We start from the raw sequence: 22,277 nt of genomic DNA on the forward strand, positions 1-22,277 counted from the left end.
AAGATACAAACTGCCCCCAAAGAGCAACTGTAAGATATATATCACCTTGAATTTTAAATACGCATGAAGAAGCTCCTCCTAACCATCCTTTAATCCTTTTCAGAGCATAGAGAGAGAAAGAGAGAGAGATCAAGGAAGCAGAACAAATTTAGATAAGCACTGAGAAAGTCAATCTTGTTACAAGGTACTTGAGGCACATTTTTGCACAGAGCAATGGTTTAAAAGTCAGGATGAAGACACCATCTCTTGATTTTCTAAGTAAACAGGACTGCATGAAAACACCCTCATTGCAAAACAGACTCCATTTTTCATTCTATTTCCTTGAAAAAGAAAACAATTATTCCAATGTTAGTTTTGGCCACGTAATACCTGTGCTTTTATTTAATATATTTATGATGCTGTCCATCACATTTTGTTTGCCTGATCCATTAAATAAGAAATCAGGACACTGAAGGAAAATTCAGTATTTAAAAGTTAGAGAGTTTTGTGGGTTTTTTTTAAATTCAACACCTGACAAATCTTGTCTTGACCAAAAAACACCATGGATAACAACACCAGCAGCAATATAGCATTAAGTCCAGCATTAAGTCCTCTTTGTTTTCAAGTTCATTCAGGCTTGATCTCTAAGCAGGTCCAATGGCTACAACACCACAACAGATGAGAATTTACTCACTGCTGACAACCCCGCAGAGGCAAAATGGACTGGCCCATCTTCTAGCGGAAAAGTTGTACAAGCACAGGACTCTCCTTAGTGAATCCTTCTGTAGAAGCTCAATCGTGCCACCACCTTTGTCCACCTCCCCACACACACATTATCCCACATTAACCAGTGTTTCAAGAGCATCACCAATATTGCCAATCCACAACACTCACTCAACCATCTGTGCCTTTGCTCAGTTCTTACCCTTACTCACTCAGTGCTTTCACCTTGCACCTAAAGTGCCTGGATACTAAAAATCCTGACCACATCAAGGTAGGACTGGCAGCCTACAGCCCATGAGGTGGCAGAGCATCGCCCACCCACTCTGGCATTTCAGCCCCAAAATTCCTTTTCAGTCCAGAACTGCAAACAACAAGACGGAGCATTTTGGCCCATTACAGTGTACCAGACAGAAACCTCCACAAGAGCAATCCCACCACAACCCCTTTAGCCATAAAGCAGTTCCATGTGCTACATACAACCTCTCATCGAGGACCGCTTATACATGGTTTTTCATTAACTCCGGCATCTGTGAAGTTTGTCTTGTCAGAGACATAGTAACAGAACACTCAGACAGGGTTGGTTTGTTTGATGTTTAACCCCTATGCCACTTTCTTGCATAGGAAATACATTTAGCAACTGCACTTACTGGATTATCAGCTGCTCAACCACAACACTTGGTATGCTGAGTTTGTGTGTTGCCTTTACAGATGAAGACAATGTTTTAGTACTTTAATATGTCCATTTATTAAACAGAAAGTCCTTCACAAATGATTCCATACTATATTGATCAAGATAAGCGTTAGAAAACTACCATTTTCCCTACATACAAAAATACAGACTTTTACCACTATGAAGACATGATCAGAAGACTACCATGAAAATCCATAGAGCTCAAATCTTCAAATATCAGAGACAACTAAATTTAAAAAAAAATTTACAAAAAGTATTGTGCACATATATGAAAGACTAGAAAAGCAAAATTACACTTAAAACTGATAAATACACCATTTAAATTATAACAGTATGGATTTTAAAAACAAGACTGATTTCTGTATTGTAAGCCATTACAATTCTTCAGCTTGTGTTTTTGATTAGCATAAAAAACAGAAAAGAAGCACACAACATCCTGAAAAATCATGACTGGTGTAAGAACAAGCTGGAGGTTATGTTTTCTTGTGGAGTTACTGTGCCTTTGAAACTGGTCAAGCATTAACAGCACAACTTGCACATACAGAGCCAGAAGATGCTACACTTACACATGTAAGTTACAGTTGTCGATACTGAGGGGACAGTGATCACAGCTGGTAGGTACCACTACAGAAAGCGTCTATTTTATCAGCTGGCCTCATGTGCAGTTTGAGAACTTCAGGAACACTTAAGAAAATGTGAAATTGCTTCAAGGCTGTAAATTGTCTCTATATGAACATTTGCTAACCTGTGATATTCTTCAGATCCTTGATCAGGGTTTGGTGATAAACAGGTACCTGATCTGCAGTCCCCTAAGTCAACAGGGAATTTTGCCTGAGTACGGACAAGAGGTTCTGCATTCACACATAGAGTGTGTTTGTAAGATTCTCCTTGGTAAAACATTACAATTTTTCTTACTTGAAAAGCAAAATACCAAGGGTATTATACAGCAGACCTGTGCTCATACAATAAAAGGAAATTGCATCCCCTTTGCTCAGTCTGAGATGGAATTCTAACCCACTATTTCAACTAATACTTCTGAGCTGTTCACAATTACAAATCTGTCAGTATAGTACCTGTACCCCCAAGGGATAAAGTCTTTCAGCCAGGCCTGGATGCTCCTTCCTTGGACACCATAAATGATGAGCTAGAATCTGAATGTTTAGATCACGCCTGCTATGTTTTTCTAGAGGACCCAGAATCAGTACTGAGGATACAGATATCCCACACTGAGCATCTCTTTACACAAGTCTCAGGGAAAGAAATTCAATACCTTCTAGCTTACATCAGCAACCTGCTTTGTCTCCATCTTCCAGGCAGCAGCTGAAGGCAGAGCAGAGCAAAAGTAATACAATCTTTTGATTCACCATAATACAGATTTACTATTTAGTGCACAGAGGGAAAGCAATGACTGCAGTAGCCATAAAACTGGTATTAGTGGAAACAAAGCACAATGAAGCCAGAGATGCATTAGTGACTCACATTACAAAAATAGTGTTTACTGGTTTAATAAATTTACATCTCTATTTTTGTGAATGACAAGTGCTTATACCACACATGGAAGGCACACTAGGTGAAGCAGTTTTTTCGGTATTTGTTTACAATTCTGTGAAAAGACATACAAAGTGTCAACTTTCAAATCAAAATTGAGCATTATAATGAGAAATAAATACATACTTTACTATTTTATTGTGGGTTCCCGAACCCTTACAAACTTCAAAATATACAAATAGTTTCAAAATGACACTAACACAGAAGAGAGTAAGTCTAGACAGATATAATGATTAGCTAAGTCATTTGTTATATTATGTCATAAATGTTGTGTCTTAAGTATAGAAATAATCTTAAAATGCAATAAATTGGCCACAATATATAAATCAAAATATTTTCTTACTCCAGAACTGTGATGTATGAGTTAAAGCTGGATGAACTGTAGTGCTAAGATACACTCTCCCTCCACAATATCCAACAAGTAGAAACCGGTAAACATTCAAGATTAAAGTATAAACAGTAGAAAAATGAAGGTAGCAATTGTTGTAATAAAAGGGTGCTGGCCAGAACCACTTTAACCTGTAGACATCAGGATAAACATAACATTACTAAAAATATTTAGACATTTAGACCTTTAATCTCAAATAATACTTTGGGGATTAAAAGGTTACCAAAAGTGATAAATCAGCCTAGTTAAGAGAGGGTATTTTCTTTCAAACACATGAAGGTTTTAATTAAACATGTCTACTGAGACATTTGTCCAAAGCAAACAAACACAATACCCTGAAACTTCCCACATTATAGACAATAGTCCATGACAGTCAGAAGAGGCAGATGGTCTATTTCATTCGGTTACGCACATCCAGGTGTTAAAACAGCTGTAGGGACCAGCCCCAATCAAAAAATAAGAAAAACCCCAGATACTCGGTTAATATGATCTGGCTATTGCTTATTGAAATGCTCCTGTGTCCTCATTCTGATTTCATGAAGATAGTTTCCATATCCTTCCATATGCGGTTTTTTTTTTTATTTTTACCCATTAAGTCCATGGTATACAGATAAAACCTTCATAGTAAACACAAAGCTCTATGTTATAAATATGTCATTCAAGGTAACTATGTATATTGTATATAAAATTAAATATCTTCTGTTTGCCAAGTATAATTTAAAAAGGAATATCTGCGGCTAGTTATAAAAAAATATTTATTAACCCATAGAGATTAAAAGGCAATTTCACTAACTCATCCATCCAGCACATTTGGAAGAGCTGTACTGGGGTTCTGGATAGGTAACTTCATCTAATCACATTTTCATGATAAATAGACAACTTTCATTTCTGGGCATATATAAGAACACTTTTGAAAGCTGCATATCCCAAAACAAAACTAGATTGTGTTGTATACTCTAAATTAAAGGCTATCATAAATCACAGTGTAAGCAGATTTTTTTTAAAGATTATTTTAGAATAGAAATGGTTAAATTAGACACAGATTTTTAAAAAGACAACACAAAAATAAAACCAAAACAAAGGAACCCTTTCAGGCTGATCAGCACTGCACTCTGTCAAACATATCCACCCAGGTGGCTAAGTGGCTAACAGGGAAATCAATATACCAGGAAACACTCCAAAGTGGCATTCACAGATTTCCTGAATATTTGTATAAATTCATTTTTAACCAACTCCCTCTGTTAAAATAAAGAGGAATATGGCATAATTTCTACAACTATTTTCAAGCACTCTGCTGGGTTTTGTACCTATTTCACTTTTTCAATTATTACTTTTGTTGCCATTAAAATTCACATACACATCTCTGTTTGCACAGTCTTTCTGAGCTTTATCGGCCCTCCAAACAATCCATTATTTTATGCTATGAACAACAAGAACTAAGTACCCAGTTTTCAAAAATGCTATGCGACTGCTTTATTTCAGTGGGACTGAGCAAAAATTACTCTGAAACTATCCTTTCTTCTAGATACGCAGAACCCTTCCAATGCAAGCATTTACATCCTGCAGGTCTCTGTGAACCAACTACTACACTTCAGCTGAGCAGAAGTTATTTAATAATCACATTGATTTGTCAACATACCTCAGGTCTCAAGATGCACCATTAATGGTGGCGTAGAATCTCTCCAACTGTATTACACAGCCAGCATGGCCCCAGAGTTAGCAACAGAGACACACTTCTACACCTACTTTTACTACTGATTCAAGGTGTCTCTCTCTCCTTCACTAGATTACAGAAGCAATTTTATATTCTGCAGTTTGGGATTATTAATGTTCACATATAATTTTGAAAGCACTGGATTACCAAGCGTCAAGTTTGGGTTTCTCTCTCCTTCTCACCCTTTATCACATCTCAAATTCATGATCAGATTGTGCCTACCTTTTTATTTGTCCTAAATACCTGCTGAAGATCTTTGGCTCTAGAGCTTTCAGCGTAAGACCCATTGTTTATGCTCTGATTTTCATCTACAAAGCTGTGCAGCACCTTATCTGAGTAGGAGAGAGAATATTATTTTCTACATTATTTGAATAGCTCTTAAGGTTGGGGTTGTTTAAATTACGGCCCAAAAGCATTAATCTTTCTTCTGTTGGGTAGTTGGTTTGGGTTCCCCCCACCCCAAAAGATAACAAGTAGGAGTGTTTACAAAGTTGTCATGAGACAAGAAAATAACAGATACAGAACAAGGACTAATGGGGGGGACTAAAGGGGGGGGCGCGCAGGATTACGTTTATAAAAATCACATATTAGATAAGCATTTGCTGTGCCTGCACATCCCCAAAATAGCACAAAGTTGACAAATACCAAATTTGTTTAGGGACCTTAAAGTTCATGGAAAACTAGTGGTTAATTCACTCATAACAGTCCACATGCAGCTTGTAGCAGATCAATTCTCCTGCTGTGTTCCACAGCACTTTAAGAACCAGTAAGTCTGCTGCGTTAGGGAGGGGCAATCATTATATAGTACAAAATAATTCATGGGGGGTAGGGGGGAACCAAACAGTAAAATAATATTTTCTTAGGGAAGACTAGAAACTTTCCCAAGTTCTCCCATCTTTCTAGAACCAAAAATGAAATACAGATAAAACAATTATAGATCATATCATGAGATGCAATGAAAGGCGTGATAAAGCCTATGAAGAAGCACCCCACATTACTGATTTTATTTAAATTCACATGTAAGAGACATAAGCAAAAGATGAGGTGCTGCTTCCAAGGCACAGCTCATTGCTGGTACCATGCTTCTGAATACAAAGCCCAGGATGAATAGCACAGACTGAAATACAGGCATGAAATCTCTAGAGTCAGTATCTTGTCTCTCAAAAAAGGCAGAGGTAGATGAATCTCTAATCCTCTCAACCACTAAGCATGTGGCTCCTGCCAGAACGCTTACACTGACACACATGCAGTATACCACCTAGCTTCCAAAGTCCTAGGGGAAAGAATGAAAATCTCCCCAGTACATCCAGCCCAAACATCATAAGCTATCATAAAAGGGAAGATAACATACTTAAGCAAAAGGATGTTGGATGCAGTATTCTATCTCCCTTATGCTGAAGCAGACACTATACAGATCAGTGAAGGAGGCTTCAAGAATTAAATATTAAAATATAAGATAGATGAGGCATGAATATATGAAATGAAAGGGACAAGTGGAGAGTAAAAAAGAATCAACTTTACTAAGAAGCAATGAAACTGTCAAATCAGTTCTTAATTATGGTTTTAGAAACTTCTATTGTAGGCAGTTTGCACATCATTACAGGAATGTATGATAAATGAACTAGGGCTGAAAAACTGAGCATAGGTAGTATTAAACGGAAACCATATATTCTTACAACACTATACAACAGTTACTATGATGCTGCTCCAATCATATCTTATGTTTTAATTATGTCTGTGCATAGGTTTCAAAATTTCTACATGCAGAAATACATGGAGATTGCATATCTGAGCGCTGTTTGATGGAAGACGACTAATCAGAACCATTACAGTTTTCAGCACCTGTTCCTACAAGGGTCAACTGTTTAGCTTTAATTTAGTTTTATTTATAGTGGGGTTTGAGTCCCTTTATGGAGCTGAACAGCACCCTTAAGGACTAAATGAAATTATCCTGATATGCTCAGCAATTACAAGCAAGACTAACTGTCTGGGAGGAGTAATTTAATGTTGCTTTTCTGAGCAAGTTTCCAAAAAAAAAAATTTAAACTTTCTACGCTACTTTCTTCCTTCGGAGCTTTGTTATGACAATTGTAGTTTGGATAGCAGTCTTAAAATATTACCAGCTCTTCAATACCCCATGTAAAATTAGTTAGGAGAATCAACCATGTATATATCATATGATAATTGATGTTTCAAATTTAATTGTCTCTCTCAGCTACTTTATCTCCCTTCTATATAATCCAAACGGTAAATAATGTCTCCATAGAGTAATAAATGCTTAACTTTGATTTTTAGAAAGTATATACTGTATAACACTAAAATCATCTTTGGTCCCCAAAATAAGGAAATTACAAATTTACATTTGTTTTTCTGTTTTTACAAAGTGTATCAGATAGTATTTTTTTTTAATTAGTATTCTCTTTGAATTCTACCCTGAAAGCTGTGCTAAACTCAAGTCATGATATAAGGAATAAATAATGGCATACTGTTCTCAGCTCAGGAAAACTTATTTCACATGTAAAAGCACTCAAGGTCATTCAGGTATACCATACTACACAATGAAGTACTACGCTGTATCAGAAGTATAACTGTATCACTCTGCATTTGTCATTCCAGCTAAAAGGTAACAAAAGGTTTTCATGATCTCACTCCAGGAAAAGCTTGGTGAAGTTATCCTGCTTCTAGGTAAGGGAAGGTGTAAGGATTTGAAAGATACCAAGTTCATAAACATACAGATGCATAACACCTTCCACACCTCTGAAAAAACAGCATCAGCCCAGGGAATACAGGAGAGGAACAGGGAGTTCCATTTCAGTCCTTGCCATTAACCAGCAAACAGGATACACTCCTAATGAAAAGCCTTTGCTGTGCATCACTTCTGTTTCTTGATTTCATATGAGGATTCCACTTTAAAAGCATGGATTTTCTGGAGGATAATATTCTGTATTTGAGCAGGGGGTTTTGGTTTTTTTTGGTGTGGTTTGGGGTTTTTTTGTTTTTAAACAATCTTCATACAAACTCCTTTTTGCCAGTTTAAAATTCCAGTCTAGAAATGCTCATGCCTCCTTTAGAAAGGCTCTTTTAATAATTGACAATTTCTACAAACTCTCCTTGCAAACTTTGCCAATACTAGGCAAAATGCTGAAAAATAACCACTGTACTGGCAATAAAAAACTTCGTTACTTCGTACCACACTGAACATGGAACTGTCATTTACTTTTCATGAAACACACAGTAATCCCGGTGAGACATCGTCTGAATAAAATGTCTAAACCCAACAATAGAGGGTGGCTTAAATGGCTTGATTTTTTAAAAACTGGTGTTCCCTTTGGCATTAACTTGCAATGACATACAACAACATGTTACTATAGTAACTGGCAAACCATTGTTCCTTAAGAAAATGCAAGATTTCTTTAACCTCATTAGTAACTCTCTGAATTTTAATGTCCATTTAGCCTAAGTTGAAATGCACTGTAGACATCAGTAAATTGAAAATTAATATACATCCTTTTTGTCACCAGTTTTTCACACATCAAAATAATTCTCTGTTGCTTGATTCAAACCTTGCAGCATTCGGTTCACACCTGTCGCTATCCCAGTTCCCTCCAGTATTAAAAAAGCCCAAGCACTTCTATTCATCTTTTGCTTGGTATAACGCGGCTTTCATATTTAAAAGTGACCTATTGCAACGCATTGCCGTTTGTTCTTAAGACTCCAGTTAACGGCATTCATCCACTTCAGAGTATACAGCTACATAAGAATACAATACAAAAAGTGTTCAAGTGAAATGTGAGAAGTTCAGGCATACGTGGCATACAGTTCTGCTAATTTCAAAGATTTCATTGGCTTACACCAGAAAGGAATTCATCTCTCACCATCATCTCTCCTACACGTTCTTCATGTAACATGTAGGCATGCATATGCCAAATAATGGATTACATACATAAAAACACTAATAAAGAAAAACCAAAAATATCAAGGGACATCTTCCTAATAATATTATGATATTGTCTGATTACTGCAGAATTCAAATTTTGAGTAGAGAAAATATCCTTCTCTTCACTAGAAGTAAAATTGAAATTAAAAAACTTCAGTTACGTAAAACTATTTCTGAACAAATCAATACAACCATATTATCCTCCAGTTATCTCAACCCATTTTCCAAAGACATATTAGGGGAAAAAATCTGCAGAAACAGCCAATTGTTTTTTTTTTTTTTTTTAAATCAGTCTTACCTACTACCAACAGTTTTGAGAAGAAACAAACAACCCTCCAAAAAGGAAAATATTTATCTTACATGAATCACAATATTGCAACCATAGAAACACTTTATAAGCCATGATGATTTTTCCCTAGTTCTTGCTTACCCAAGGCTTCTCAGAAAAGTTGAAGCTTCAAAAACAACAAACAAACAAAAAAACCCAACAAAACCCACTACCCCAGAAAAAAAAAAAGCAAGCCATGACTGGAATGCAACTCTACTGGATGACAACTCCTTTATCTACTGTGCCCCTCAACCCCTTTTCTCCATCCTGTCTCCCAAGCTTATTTATTTTCCCAGTTTGGAATGAAAAATAGAATGTATCCCAACATTAGCAGAAAAACCACATACTTGCACTTGATGCATTATGGTGACCATTCAGAAAACATGCTAATTCTGCACAAGTTCAGATCTGGCCAAGACCATGCATGAACTGAATATGGCAATTCCAGAGTAACCCATAGGGTAACTCCATCAACCAAAAACTGTGAAATGGTTGTCCATTCCAGCTATGTAAGTGCACTACTTAACACCAGCAGGAGATCTTGCAGATGAGAACTGAGCTGCACTGCCAAGGCTGCATGAGGATGGATACAGAGTTTGGTGGACACAATACATAGCTAAAGTTATTGCTCTTTGCCCTGACTTCTTTTTCGTGCGTATTAAATGTACTTTTGGTGGACTTCTTTCTTATATTAACCAAGCAATGTGGTGCTGAGTCTCAATGTTTACGATAGATGAAACAATGGCAGAACATGTATATTCAAGACCTTGCACTTGGGACAGGAAAGGAAAGCATTGTGCAGTTAATCCAAAATAATAACATCCTGCAAAACACATATTATATACTATATAAGATATATAATATATGTATATATATGTGGATGTCTTAAACAGATCTTGTTTTTGAATGACCAACATTTACTGCCTTCTCAACAGCTTCTGACTCAATGCATCTCTGCACGTATGCAGGGCTGGGCATTCTTTGCCACCATCTGATATTCCTTTTCTTCTGTAAAGAAAAACCCCTTTATTCCATGACGGAGTTAAGCACTTCTTTTCCCTTTGCAGTCCCATTTGAATGTCGCTTCATGCATCCAAACGCTGAATCTCAGGGCGATGATCTACTTCTCTGGATTCTGTCCGAGCACGTATGTAATCACTGGTCTGCCGACTACTTTGTTGTCTGCTGCTCATTCGCCACTTTTTAATAGCTAAATATGTGTTCACAGCATACACTGCCATTGCCAAGAAACCAAATATCTACAAGAAGTAGAAAGAATTGTCAAAGACAATTTTTGAAAACAAGAACAATAGTAGTTTCACAACAAATTCCTCAAACTTAGTTTTCTACTTTATTTGCACTGACAAATCATCACTGTCTGTAAAACTGAGGTTTTTTTCTTCAGCGAACTAGAGAATTTGCAAAAGTGACTAAGATCAACGATCCCAGAAAGCAAAGTTATCTGTCTATAAACGTGACAATTAAATCCTGCAATGCAACTTCAATAGAAGAACCGCTTGTAAAGAGGAATACAGCTCTTCATCCAACAGTTCATTCCTCAGGGTGCACGTAACAGTGAATGAATGACAAGAGCACAGATGACCAGTCCAGACTATCAGCCTGGAGAAGGAGCTAATTTGCAGTTCTTCCTATATGCTTCTGCAGAATTGTTGTGTGATTTGCAATGTCTTTGGCGGGGCGGGGTCAGGGCAGGGAGAAAATAAAAAAATTAAGGTTGCCAACTCAAGCACAAAATTATTTTGCTTGACCTTAGTGTTCTACATTTTAAAACTTGAAGTACTACTATACTTACTCCACAGAATAAAAGTGATCTGTAGTGAGCAAGAACAACTCAGCAAATTATATGTAAGCAGCTCCAATTTCTTGTGAATTTTTGTCTCTGCTTTTCTGTAGTCTTGCAGTACAGAGCAGTATCAACTAAGCTAGCTATAGAGAAAGAAGCAAGGCAAGTTCAAATGTTGAAGCATTCCCTGCAAGTCATTTTTCTGTATGTTCTTGCTTCAAGCCTTAAGACAAATAAGTCAAACGGTGGCAATACTTTCTAAATCCGAATAAGCATATAGCCAGCTGTAAAATAAGTAAATTCCAGTGGCAAAAGGCAACAGGAATATTCAACGAACACGAGGCAAAAGTTATTCTCAGTTTTAATAGAAGAGTCATATGTAAAGAAGTTCAAATTCTTACCACAGCAGCAATTTCTGCTCCAGTTTTATGGTTTAAAGCAGCAAGTACTACAGAGGCAATGAAAAAGAAGAAAGTGCTGAGTCCAGTGTTGATCAGATCCTAAAAAAATAAATTCATTTGCATTACTAAACAATGATTCTTCGCTTGCTTTTATTAGAAGTGATGAAACAGAAGGTTAGAACAAGAACTATAGTAATACTTTCCCATTCTCTATGCAGTTTATCACTTACACAAAAGGCGGCAAAGATTATTACACAGTAAATGTAATGTGTGCGCATTAGTCTGTGACCTGAAGTCAAAGAGCATGTACATATAAAGCACCAGTGCAGCTTCTCTATGCATTACCTCAATTTCTACTGGGTTTATTAGAAAAGTACTGTCAGCATAAATAAATGAGTGAAGCTGAGCTGTTCTACCTCAGCTGACGCTGAAATAACCCAAATATCAAGTTCAGCACTCCAGGAACCCCTCATTCTTTCACATCACTACAGTGCTCTACACACTGCCCAGAATTCATGAATTTTACTATGAATTCTTTGAGGCCTTTATTGTAGAAAACTGCACGTCCTATGCTATTTCTGTGACAGCTGCCCATGTTGTGAGAATACAGATTTTTACATATTTATTGCATAAAATTGATGTTTCAAGCAGACATTTTAGAACAGATGCACAGCAACACCCCAGGGGCACCTATGTTCAGGGAAAATTCTTGCTTTGCTCCAACCACTGAAAAATGACAGGCGACATGCAATTCAGTTATACATATGCTGCATATGTCACTTAGTGTTCAAATGATTATGCTGCCATGCCTTACAAAAAGCAGGGTCATTTACTTAGCATTGGAACATATGTAAGGATTCTAAATGGCAGCTATTAACACAAGAATAATTATGTCAATACAAGACTATGGTCAGACTTGAGAAAAAAAATTAAGAGTTGACACTTTAAAATAATAGAAGAAACGAAGTGCTAGATTCTTTAGGGACTAGCTGTTCAGTATGTTACTTGGGGCATCTTTTAAATTTTTTTAAATATTTGTTACTTATGTGCACTGCACTATACATACACTACAGAGATGTAGGAAATAACAGACTATCATGATAATTGAATGAACAGGCGAAGTCAGGGAGCAAGAAGGGGTGTGGAGGAATCAGGGAATGGCAGTTCAGTACAAATATCCTGAAGGAAAGAGAAATAAGTGAGAAGTGAATACTATCATAGCCAAAAGGGATGGAAAGAAAACCTGTATACAAGTTTGCTGTGCAACTTAAGGTTTTGAGTTCAAGGGAAAAAATTAAAAAATCAACACACAACAAAAACACACTGAACATGCCAACTCCCGCCATTAAAAAAAAATCCCATCACTGCTCTTTAAGTAGAATTCAAAGACAAATTTCTTCTACTTGACTCTTAATTCTCTCACATGCAAGTCAGGCCCACTTCCTGTTCCTGCTCCTCCACCTACTACAAGTATAAACCCCAACCCTGAAGTGCATCTTGTAAATTGCGGTAAGAAGTTAGGTTTAGAAAACTGAACATTTTAATTTTAACTTATTCACTGGATATGAATCCCATGACTATGTTCCAGCTATGCAGCACAAAGACTAAAAAGACCACTGTCATTCAGCCACCCCCAGAACATCTGTTTTTCTAGCCATTATTTGAGAATGCTTTAAACTAATAGCAAAACCTGAAAGTTTCTGGCACTGTGTTATTCACAGGGAGAACTATTTTGAGGGTACTGACTCAGCGACAGCTAGTCAGTAAACTGGGGATACACAGTATAATACATCGCTGTGGCCTGATCCTCATCTAAAAGGGGGACTTTCCCAAGAAATCCAAGAGGATTCCATTGTTCATCGCTATTTCCACCCACATGTTCAGACTTGATGAGCCCAGTAAGACCTAAACTGTCTTACCAAATAGTAAAGAAACAAAAGCAAATTGTTGGCATCAGAAACTCCTACCGTCTTTTCACCTGCCAGCGTATACTTACAGAGATATAAAGTATCTCTGTTCAAGCTCACTGAAATAGATGTTATCTGGTACTTATGGCATCAAACAACATTGGAATTTTACTAAATAGTTACTGCAATTTCAATTGTATAATTGCTTGCCTTGCAGAAGTAAATTTGATAGAGATATTGGAAAAATAAATGGCATTTCAAAATTTCTCCAAGTACCCTCCTCTCCACCTCTGAGTTTAGCAGCTCTAACTGTGCTTCTGGGGTTGCCAACAAGAGCTGTGATTCTCATCTCGACAAACCCTTTTTCACTAGGGGGGAAGTCTCACCATAGCTGACAACATGTCCCAGATTCAACAGCATTCAACATTTTCATCAAGTCTCTAGAGTAAACATATCTATGTCACCAAGAATGCTTAAACTAAATACTGAGGAGAAGACAGCTATGCTCTTGCATAATTAAAAAACTAAAAAATTTAAATTATAAAACAAATTTTTAAAAAATTATAGAAGTTATTTAAAAATATTTTAAAATAATTAAATAAAAAAAATTAACGTTCAACCCAAGGTCAGGTTGTATATTTTACTACCAGAGTATATTTGCCACCTACAGTAATGACCTACAGAATGGAGACAAAATCCTTGAAGAAATAACTCAGAACAACTTAGTAATTACAGCAGGTAAGCATCTCAACATGTGATGCCATGACAAAAAAAAATAAAGAGGAAAAGCACTTGCGTATTCCTTTGGACGTATGGACATGACAGGTGTAAGGTGGTAATCTTACCTTTGCAAAGGACACTGGAATGCTGCATCCTGTTCCGGTATCCACATTTTTTAAAGTATGTTGAAAAATTGGACAGATACAGAGAAGAGCCACAGAAGTTATTTGAATGGAGGAGAAAATTTCTGACAGTATGAATCAAAGAATCTAAACTGCTTTGAATATTAGAAAGATTGAGCTGTGTACACAAAGACTCCAGTATTCAAATAATCAAGAAATACTAGCCCTTTTAAAAGTTTAGCATAGAAAAGCACAACAAAATTAACAGCATAACAAAAATTAACAGCTGCAAAATTAAGACAGAAGTCATATTCAAAATGAAGTAAGTTTTAATTGTGTGGGACCTAACCATCACAGCAACCAAAGATGTGCTTAATATTCCACCTTTTCAGTTCTTATAATCCAGAATATGATTTTTCGGACAAATATTTTGTACTTCTGTAGTACCATACTTAAAGACTAAGTGGATGACACAAAGGTCTATGATTTATGGGGTCAGATGTGCTTATTAATCCTGCTGACCTCTGACTTTCTGAATCAGTCAGCTTGATCATCTTGCCAAAGGAGAATAGTATAAGACAGCTAAGACCTATCCACAACATGACAGACATTATCATCTATCCGCATGCTACAAATGGACTTGAAGGCTTCTTGTTTGAGACGTTTGAGATACTGCAGAATATGCAATACTACTGAAATTAGACTGCTGATGCCTTTGTCATGATTTTTCCAGGAAACCAGAGACACAAAAGTGTGTTAGAAACTTTGTCATTATCACTGGTGTTTTATTTTATTGTACTCTTTACAAAGAATATCAAATTTCTCCTTGCAAAGAATCCAACAACTCATATCTAAAGACTTGATTCCATCTTGAGGCTCCAATTTATTTGTTTCTGCAATTCCATTTTCCCTGTTTAGGTCAAAACCTTTTAATGCGATTAACAATTGATTCACATTCATAAATAAGGCTGATTTCTTAAAAAGCTAAAACTAAAAATCTTTCATATCCACAGATAAGATTGTTTGGATCTTAAGGAGCAATGACACTTATCAGTAACATTGGCATATAATGGTATCACCACAGATGCAAATATTGGTGGCGGGTTTTAAATTGGTTTTAATTTGGTACTTACTACTTAGAGTTGAACGAAAAGAAAAACTACAACCGTTTTGGAAGAAGTCAGAGCAGAAACAAAAGAGAATGAACTACAGCAAGAATTCAAGAAGTGAAGGACACTCCCTAAAGTAATGTAGCTTTTTTCCATGTAAGAGAAAACGAATAATCGTGACAAGAAAAAGAATAAACTAATTGAAAAAAGATGAGCCATTTCAAATCTGGCCATGATGTAGCTGAAGTTCTTGCTATTATATTTATAGACAAAGTAAAAACCACATCACACAGACAGAAGAATTTCTGCTGAAATTACAGCAACCTCATGAGACAGTACGCTGTGCCATAAAATACTGTACAAAGCTGCCATCCATAACAGAGAATAAAATCTAGAGTGCATTTGATTCAGTTCATAGACTGCTGCTGCTGCTCTCTTTCTCCTTTCCAAAATGATTTAAAATGAAAGACTGACCTCTGGTCACTTGCTAGCTATGCCCGAGTCATTCTGTTCAGTCAGCAATGGTCCTGTCAGTCCAAAGGAGAGTATCCAAGGACATATTTGCTACTGCCCTCACCAGCTATCTGTCCCACTCAGAAGGAGCATACGGCAGAGGAGGCATCTTAACTTGTGGATGAAGATGGGTTTATGCCAAGACAGCATTTTTTGCTAAAGTAGATAGGGTAAGGCTTTTGTTTTGCCAATTCTGCTGTGAAGGTAGAAAACTCTTGAAAAGGAAAGTAGACAGCATCCTACAGTCTTTCATTTTTAAGAGTCCGGGCAGGTATGGTTCCTGGATTAATGATGATGGAGAAGCTGAATTGATGCTATGAATGAGAGGTCTGTTAACAGACCTGAAAATACCCATTAAGTAACTCCTGAGAGCTGCAAGGGACATCAGTTTCAAAAGCTTCCAATTCATCCTCCAGTTTGGGACATTACCAGGAGTTGGCTCTGATGCTCAGAGGCGTCAGTAACACCCACGTGCCTTTATCCACTGCTCTCTGTGACTTCACACATGCAAACTTTTAAGAGACATTCAATCAAAATACACACTCTGCCTTTTTATCCTGTATTTCATGAAGTTAAGGGACTGCACCAAGCGACCAGACGCTATTTAAAAGGGAGACAGTGCCACATTGCAGTTGTAATTTGTATAAACAAAAATACGACATTTAAACTGGTGGTCACTTTTGCCATTTGCTTGATGAAATCCAAGAGTTTACAGATAGGTGGAGTTGAAAGCAGCTATGTGAATGTAATCCAGAAAAGAAGCCTGCACATTTCAACAGTTTAACTTTGTCACCAAAGGTGACAGAAATTAGCAGCCTGCTGCTGTCCAGGTTTTCCACAAAAGAGAGTACTCAAATTAACATTTCCTTTAGCTCTGTTTGGGGTTTGGTGGTTTGTTTTTCAGTTGGCAGGGGAAGGGAGGGGAAGTGTGGTTGTTGATTTTTTTTTTTTTGTACAATGCCCCTAATTTTTCCTCCAACCACTACTTTACTTGCAAGTTGTAAACTTTTTCCCTTGTTTCTATATGAAGCTATCAAGTTTACAAACATACCAGTCAGTCCTCTAAACCAAGGACCTCTGGCCAAACTCCAATAATTCTACTCTATGATCATATTATTAAACATTGTACAAGCATTTTGCACCGCAATTAAAAATGGAAACACTGTTTCTCAAGCAAAAAAAAAAGTCATAGGTAGAAAGAACAAAATTAACTGTATGAGTATTAATTCACACCTCTTTTTTCCCTCATTTATACAGGCTTACATAGGTACAGGAGCCTTTATTCAAACACTGCATTCTGCCACTCTAAGATTTACATAAGCATCACTTCCCCCTGATAAATAGTTCATGACCGATGTTTTCAGAAGTATATTAGTGAACCAGAGGGCTGGATTCATGCTGTGCAGACAGAGCTATCTTAGTGCCCATCTCACAAGGTGGGGCTACGCTTGCTGCCTGGCCCCTGTGGGTCCCACATCACACACGGCAGCCCCCAAAGGTCACCGTCACCAGCATTCAGCTACAGGTGCTCCTATTCAGGCACTTCGGTCTGGCCCCAGGTGTCTGGCACTTGCTGGAAATCAGTTCTACTGCCAGCATCTCAAGCAAAGCATGTAAAAAGTCCCAAATTAACTCAAGTGACTTTCAAAAACCTTAGTCAGCTCTCCAAAAGGTCAGGGACAAGCTATGATTTTGAAGAAATGGAAGTGGCCTCAAAACCAAGATTCTTATTTTATTATTTCTAACTATTTTTGAGTTGTAATACCAGCTCTGTTAGATGTAGTAACTCTGCTGTAAATGACAAAACACATTCCTGAATGAATGCTTCTGCAGTCCCCATTTCATTTTGGTTTCTTGAAGATCACCTGTGTATTTCCCTCTCAGTTCTTTCTTAGCTCCTCCTCACTGCTTTCCCTGCGTGTTTTTCCAATACACAGTCCTGCACACAGACAGGACCCACAGTCATCATCACAAAGCAACAGACCTTACTAGCGGTAACTACCAAACCATGTAATATTTCTGATATTTAAAAGTTGTATTTCTTACAGAGTAATGCTTCATTCTGCACACTACGCTGCACCAAATGAGAATGAATGTCCACAAAGAGCACTAACCCGGAGGAGATTAATTCTGACTTCTGTTTTCATTTTTAAAATATTCATTATTATCCTTAATAGGTACTGCTATTTTGACAGCAGTAAACATAAAAGTGAAGAATGACTTAATTTCTCATTCAACAGCTAAACAAGCCAAAGAAAACCAGTATGTTTTTTCAAAACAGGAGGGGAAAAATAGAAATTTTTAAAAAATAAAATCACGATTGCTCTGTGAAGGTCTTTGAGAACTACAGCTTTGCAATTACACTCTTCAGAGCCAAGACTGGTGTAAGACAGTTTGTCATTCTGGCACCACATCAAATTTTCTGCCAACTATTTCAGCATCAGTTGCTTGCACACAAGGTTTCATCACTGCAACAACTGAAAAAACCCAACCCTGCAAAGATGATGAAATAAGTTTTCAGGCAGCACAAAATACAACCACTGATCTGCGTCTTCAGAGAAACACCTGACTCCTCATTTTTCTTCCCTGTAGCAGTGCTTCCTTGGGACTGAGTCCCAGGGGAACTCTAATTTGTGCTGTGCTCAGTCCTGTGCCTCATCTTTGAGGCTGCTCTAGGCTGAAGAACTCTGCATTCAGAACTGCACGCACACACAAAATACACTACCAGAGCTCCAGTGGATGTTTAAAAAAAAATTTTAAAACCAATGGTGAAAAACTATAGGAAGATTTTTTTCTATACACACACACAAATAGTCCATTCTACTGGCTAATTATGCAATGATTTACATCTCTAATGACTTGGATTTCTCTCAAACTCATCCAAGACACACTGTCAAATCTCAAAATTCTCAGCTATTTGCCATTACTTCTCCTGCTCCTCAAGTCATCTCAGTTCTCAGTCCTGAAAAAAGGTACAGCAGCATTACAGTGGATCCACTCTGCAGTGACAATAGTTGTCAGAAAGCCTGGCAAACCACATGCAAAGTCAACAGAACACCAAAGTTACTTACTACACACACTTTGGTTAGCTTTCCCACCCCATCCCTACTTCTAGAGGGCCATGCCATCCACACGGTTTGGCTGCAAGATCTTAAGCTCTCACTGTAGAACACATAAGATACCAATAATGTGTTAGAAAAAGATAATTTAGCCAAACACAAAACTATAGCAAACATTCAGTTACTAGTAAACTCTGAGAATAACCATTTTAAAACAGCAGCTCATCAGTTAAGCAGGAATCTCTACTGTGGTACGCTCTTCATTCCCCTACGCCACTTTCAAGTCTCCTTGCAGAATAGTCTCCCTTTGAGCTGTGAAGCATAAAGTGGAAATTTCCACTGCAGCTTCCCCAGCTTTTGCATTTTTGCATAATATTGGTAGTTCTGCACAATACAGACAAGTGACTTCTTTCATCTTACTGTAACAGATCTGCCTCTTTCCAACACACCCAAGCAAGGTACTTTTCTGACCTCACCATCTTCATGTTTCTTTCATGTTTACCTCAGGAAAATGTGAAAATGTTTGACAAGTCTTTAATTAGGATCAAAACCAAAGCTCTTTTCTCCAAATACCTAAAAATATATATTTAAAAAATTTGGTACATTTGCATATCTGTTAGACACTAGTGTATACTGAGCCACATTTTCATTCCAAGCAGGGATAGTGGACATCAGACAACATCCACCATGCATAGAAAGAAGTCTAATTTTAATAAAGTACTACAGGAAACAATCCTGTGTTGGACAATACCAATTGATGGCCTAGTAAATTCTAATATGTAGGATCATTTGAAAGCAAAGACTTTCAAATAGTTGTTAGGAAGTTTGAGTGCTGTGTTCAAAGAAAGCCTCCTAATTTTAAGACTTATTAAATTCTTTCATGCACTGTAACAGTCTCTTCTTCTCACACAGCTTCTAAAAGCAAAGTCTGACACTTTTCACAAGGAAAATACCCATTATAAGTCATACTTTTTTTTAAAGCATGTATATTAATGAATTTATACATAAGCGGAATGACTTCCTCCTAAAGCATTCAGGAGTGTGAAAGGCTGTTGTTTGGAAAGCAGTGCCTGTGATAACTGTGTCAAATACAGAGGCTGCAAGATTATAAAAATAACCATCAAAACACAGGAAAATACTAAATATCAAAAGAGGCAAATAATGTATGAATATACATCTAAATTGTAAAGAATAAAATGCCAAAATAAGCAAAAAAAAATTCAGCCACAACTGTATGTTCTTAAATCTGCTACTAACTTTGCCAGAGTAACCTCCACATAGATGTTTTATCAGCAGCTTTCAATCTCCCACTCTGTACATGCAACAGCAGAATATGGTGATCTGAACAATGAAGATAACCCTCAGAGTAACAGTACTAACAGACTATGATTATTGAAATCAATAAGCAATACCAGGAAGAAGCATGGTGTCATCAGTTAATGGAAGTCAGAAGCTTCCAGTCCTCTTCTCACTTCTGTTAGAGACCTTCAGTACAGTGATAGAAGCAGCATTTCATCTTCAGTACATAACCAAAAGAATGAGACTTGCGAGCTCATGACAATTTACTTCTATCTCTGTTTATCTGGCAATATGAACTAAAGCAAAAGCATTTGCAATGTATTCCATTTGCCCTTCAGATTGTACTCTGACCATGTCATATTGCTCCATGCTGTTTAGGTAGAGGGTTCAGAATGTGACCATTGCCCAATACCCAAACTACTTAAAAGAAAAAAGAAACAAAACCCAAAATAAACCACCAGAAGTGGTTGGATTTTTAAGCCCCCTTTTCTCTAAAGATCCCTAACAGAGTGCTGTAGAGACAAGTAACACTGCACTCAAAAGGGCAATTCTTGTCACTCAACTACTGTAAAAAGTCAGAGTGACTGAAAGGACCTACCAGCTACATGCTGATATCTACTGCATTATTTGATGGGAAAGGCAGAGCGCTGCGTAGCTGCATTTAGGCTTCTGTACTTACTATGTTCAACATATTGTCAAGGTGTTCTGTGCCACAGGGCTCAACAACATAACAAAAGGTACAGACATACAGAACCAAGGGTATGCAAGGTCATTAAACTGACTCTTCCAAAGATAACTTCAGCTCAGTCATGGACACCATGCATACACTCTGTGGTCTCTTGATAAAAAGTCTTGGTCAAACTTACTTTGACCATAAGGTACATCTAGTATTCACTGTGAAACCACTCACATCACACCAGCAAAAGCATGACGTATTTTCTGTTACACTGATGCACTTGCACACTTGTTATCATGCTCTTGTACATCCTACTAGCAGGTACAGAACTGCATGGTCTAAAAAGAAGTCTTCAGTTGCTGTTATCAGCTGTCAGGCTATTGTGATGTTCATTAATCATCCAAGCTGGCAACAGAAACAGACACTACCTTCTCTCTACAGCTGCTGCTTTTCAGCTTGCCCCAAAGGTAAGTGGTGATAATACTGGCAGAATGGAAACAAAAGGAGCAAAGGCAAGACAACCCAGTAACATTCCGGTGGTTCCACTGGTTTTGTTTTGCAAGCCACCTGGATCTCCCCCACCTACAGTTACCATCTAATCTATCTACAAGTACTCTTAGGAAGAGTTCCTCAATAGATCATGCATCCCCAGGGTACAAAGAATCATCTAATTCCACATTCCAGTCTCAATCTGGGTAAGTTATTTAGGCTTATAAACACTTACTGCAAATGTGTGAATTGCAACATTAATAAACTACATTAAAAACAAACCCCAAAAAATCACATAGAAGCCTAGAAACCTCTAGGACTGGTCTCCAGCAGTACTTATAAAATTACTGTTATTAAAAAAACACAACAGAACATAGGCATGTATGTATCTCTACTGTCCAAAGAGATTGATATAAATATTGTCCTTGAAGCTGGCAGATCTTTTGCTAGAGTGACTAGCATGTTGATTTTGTGACCTGTGTTTATGCAACCCAATCTGAAAGTTTAACTCATAATACAGCATGGAAATGGAGACTTATACAAAAGGAATGTGCACTGCCAGCAGTTCTCTCCCTAGAACTCCTTGTATTTGAGAACACATTAAGCATTGCCAGTCAATGTTTAATAGTTGTGTGTAAGCAATTCAAAACACCTGATTTTCACAGGAAGCGCATAATTTTTCACATTACTACCCGATGATTGTGTTAATCTGTGTAAGAAAATACATGTAGCATGTCTGTCCTAATATAAGAAACAGCTTAAGAATGAACAGGCTACTGTAAATACAGTATCTGTCAAAGTTAAGTAACTACAGGCTGCATTTTTATCCACAAACAGTAATTGCTGGCTTTAGCAGGAAGCTTTTCCTTC

General features: G+C 37.3%; 1 protein-coding gene across 1 annotated transcript in view; it reads right to left on the minus strand.

The window, feature by feature from the left end:
• Positions 1-9,317: 9,317 nt before the first annotated feature.
• Positions 9,318-22,277, minus strand: part of CMTM4 (CKLF like MARVEL transmembrane domain containing 4) — a 33,972-nt gene continuing 21,012 nt past the window's right edge. Inside the window, exons 3-4 of the mRNA XM_075101355.1 lie at positions 11,514-11,612; positions 9,318-10,567 (exon numbers count right to left, since the gene is read on the minus strand). Coding sequence (XP_074957456.1) covers positions 10,394-10,567; positions 11,514-11,612 — 273 coding nt within the window. The 3' untranslated portion in view covers positions 9,318-10,393. The remainder of the gene's footprint in view (positions 10,568-11,513; positions 11,613-22,277) is intronic.

The sequence above is a fragment of the Phalacrocorax aristotelis genome, chromosome 8 (assembly GCF_949628215.1).
Source record: "Phalacrocorax aristotelis chromosome 8, bGulAri2.1, whole genome shotgun sequence".
Lineage (NCBI taxonomy): Eukaryota > Metazoa > Chordata > Aves > Suliformes > Phalacrocoracidae > Phalacrocorax > Phalacrocorax aristotelis.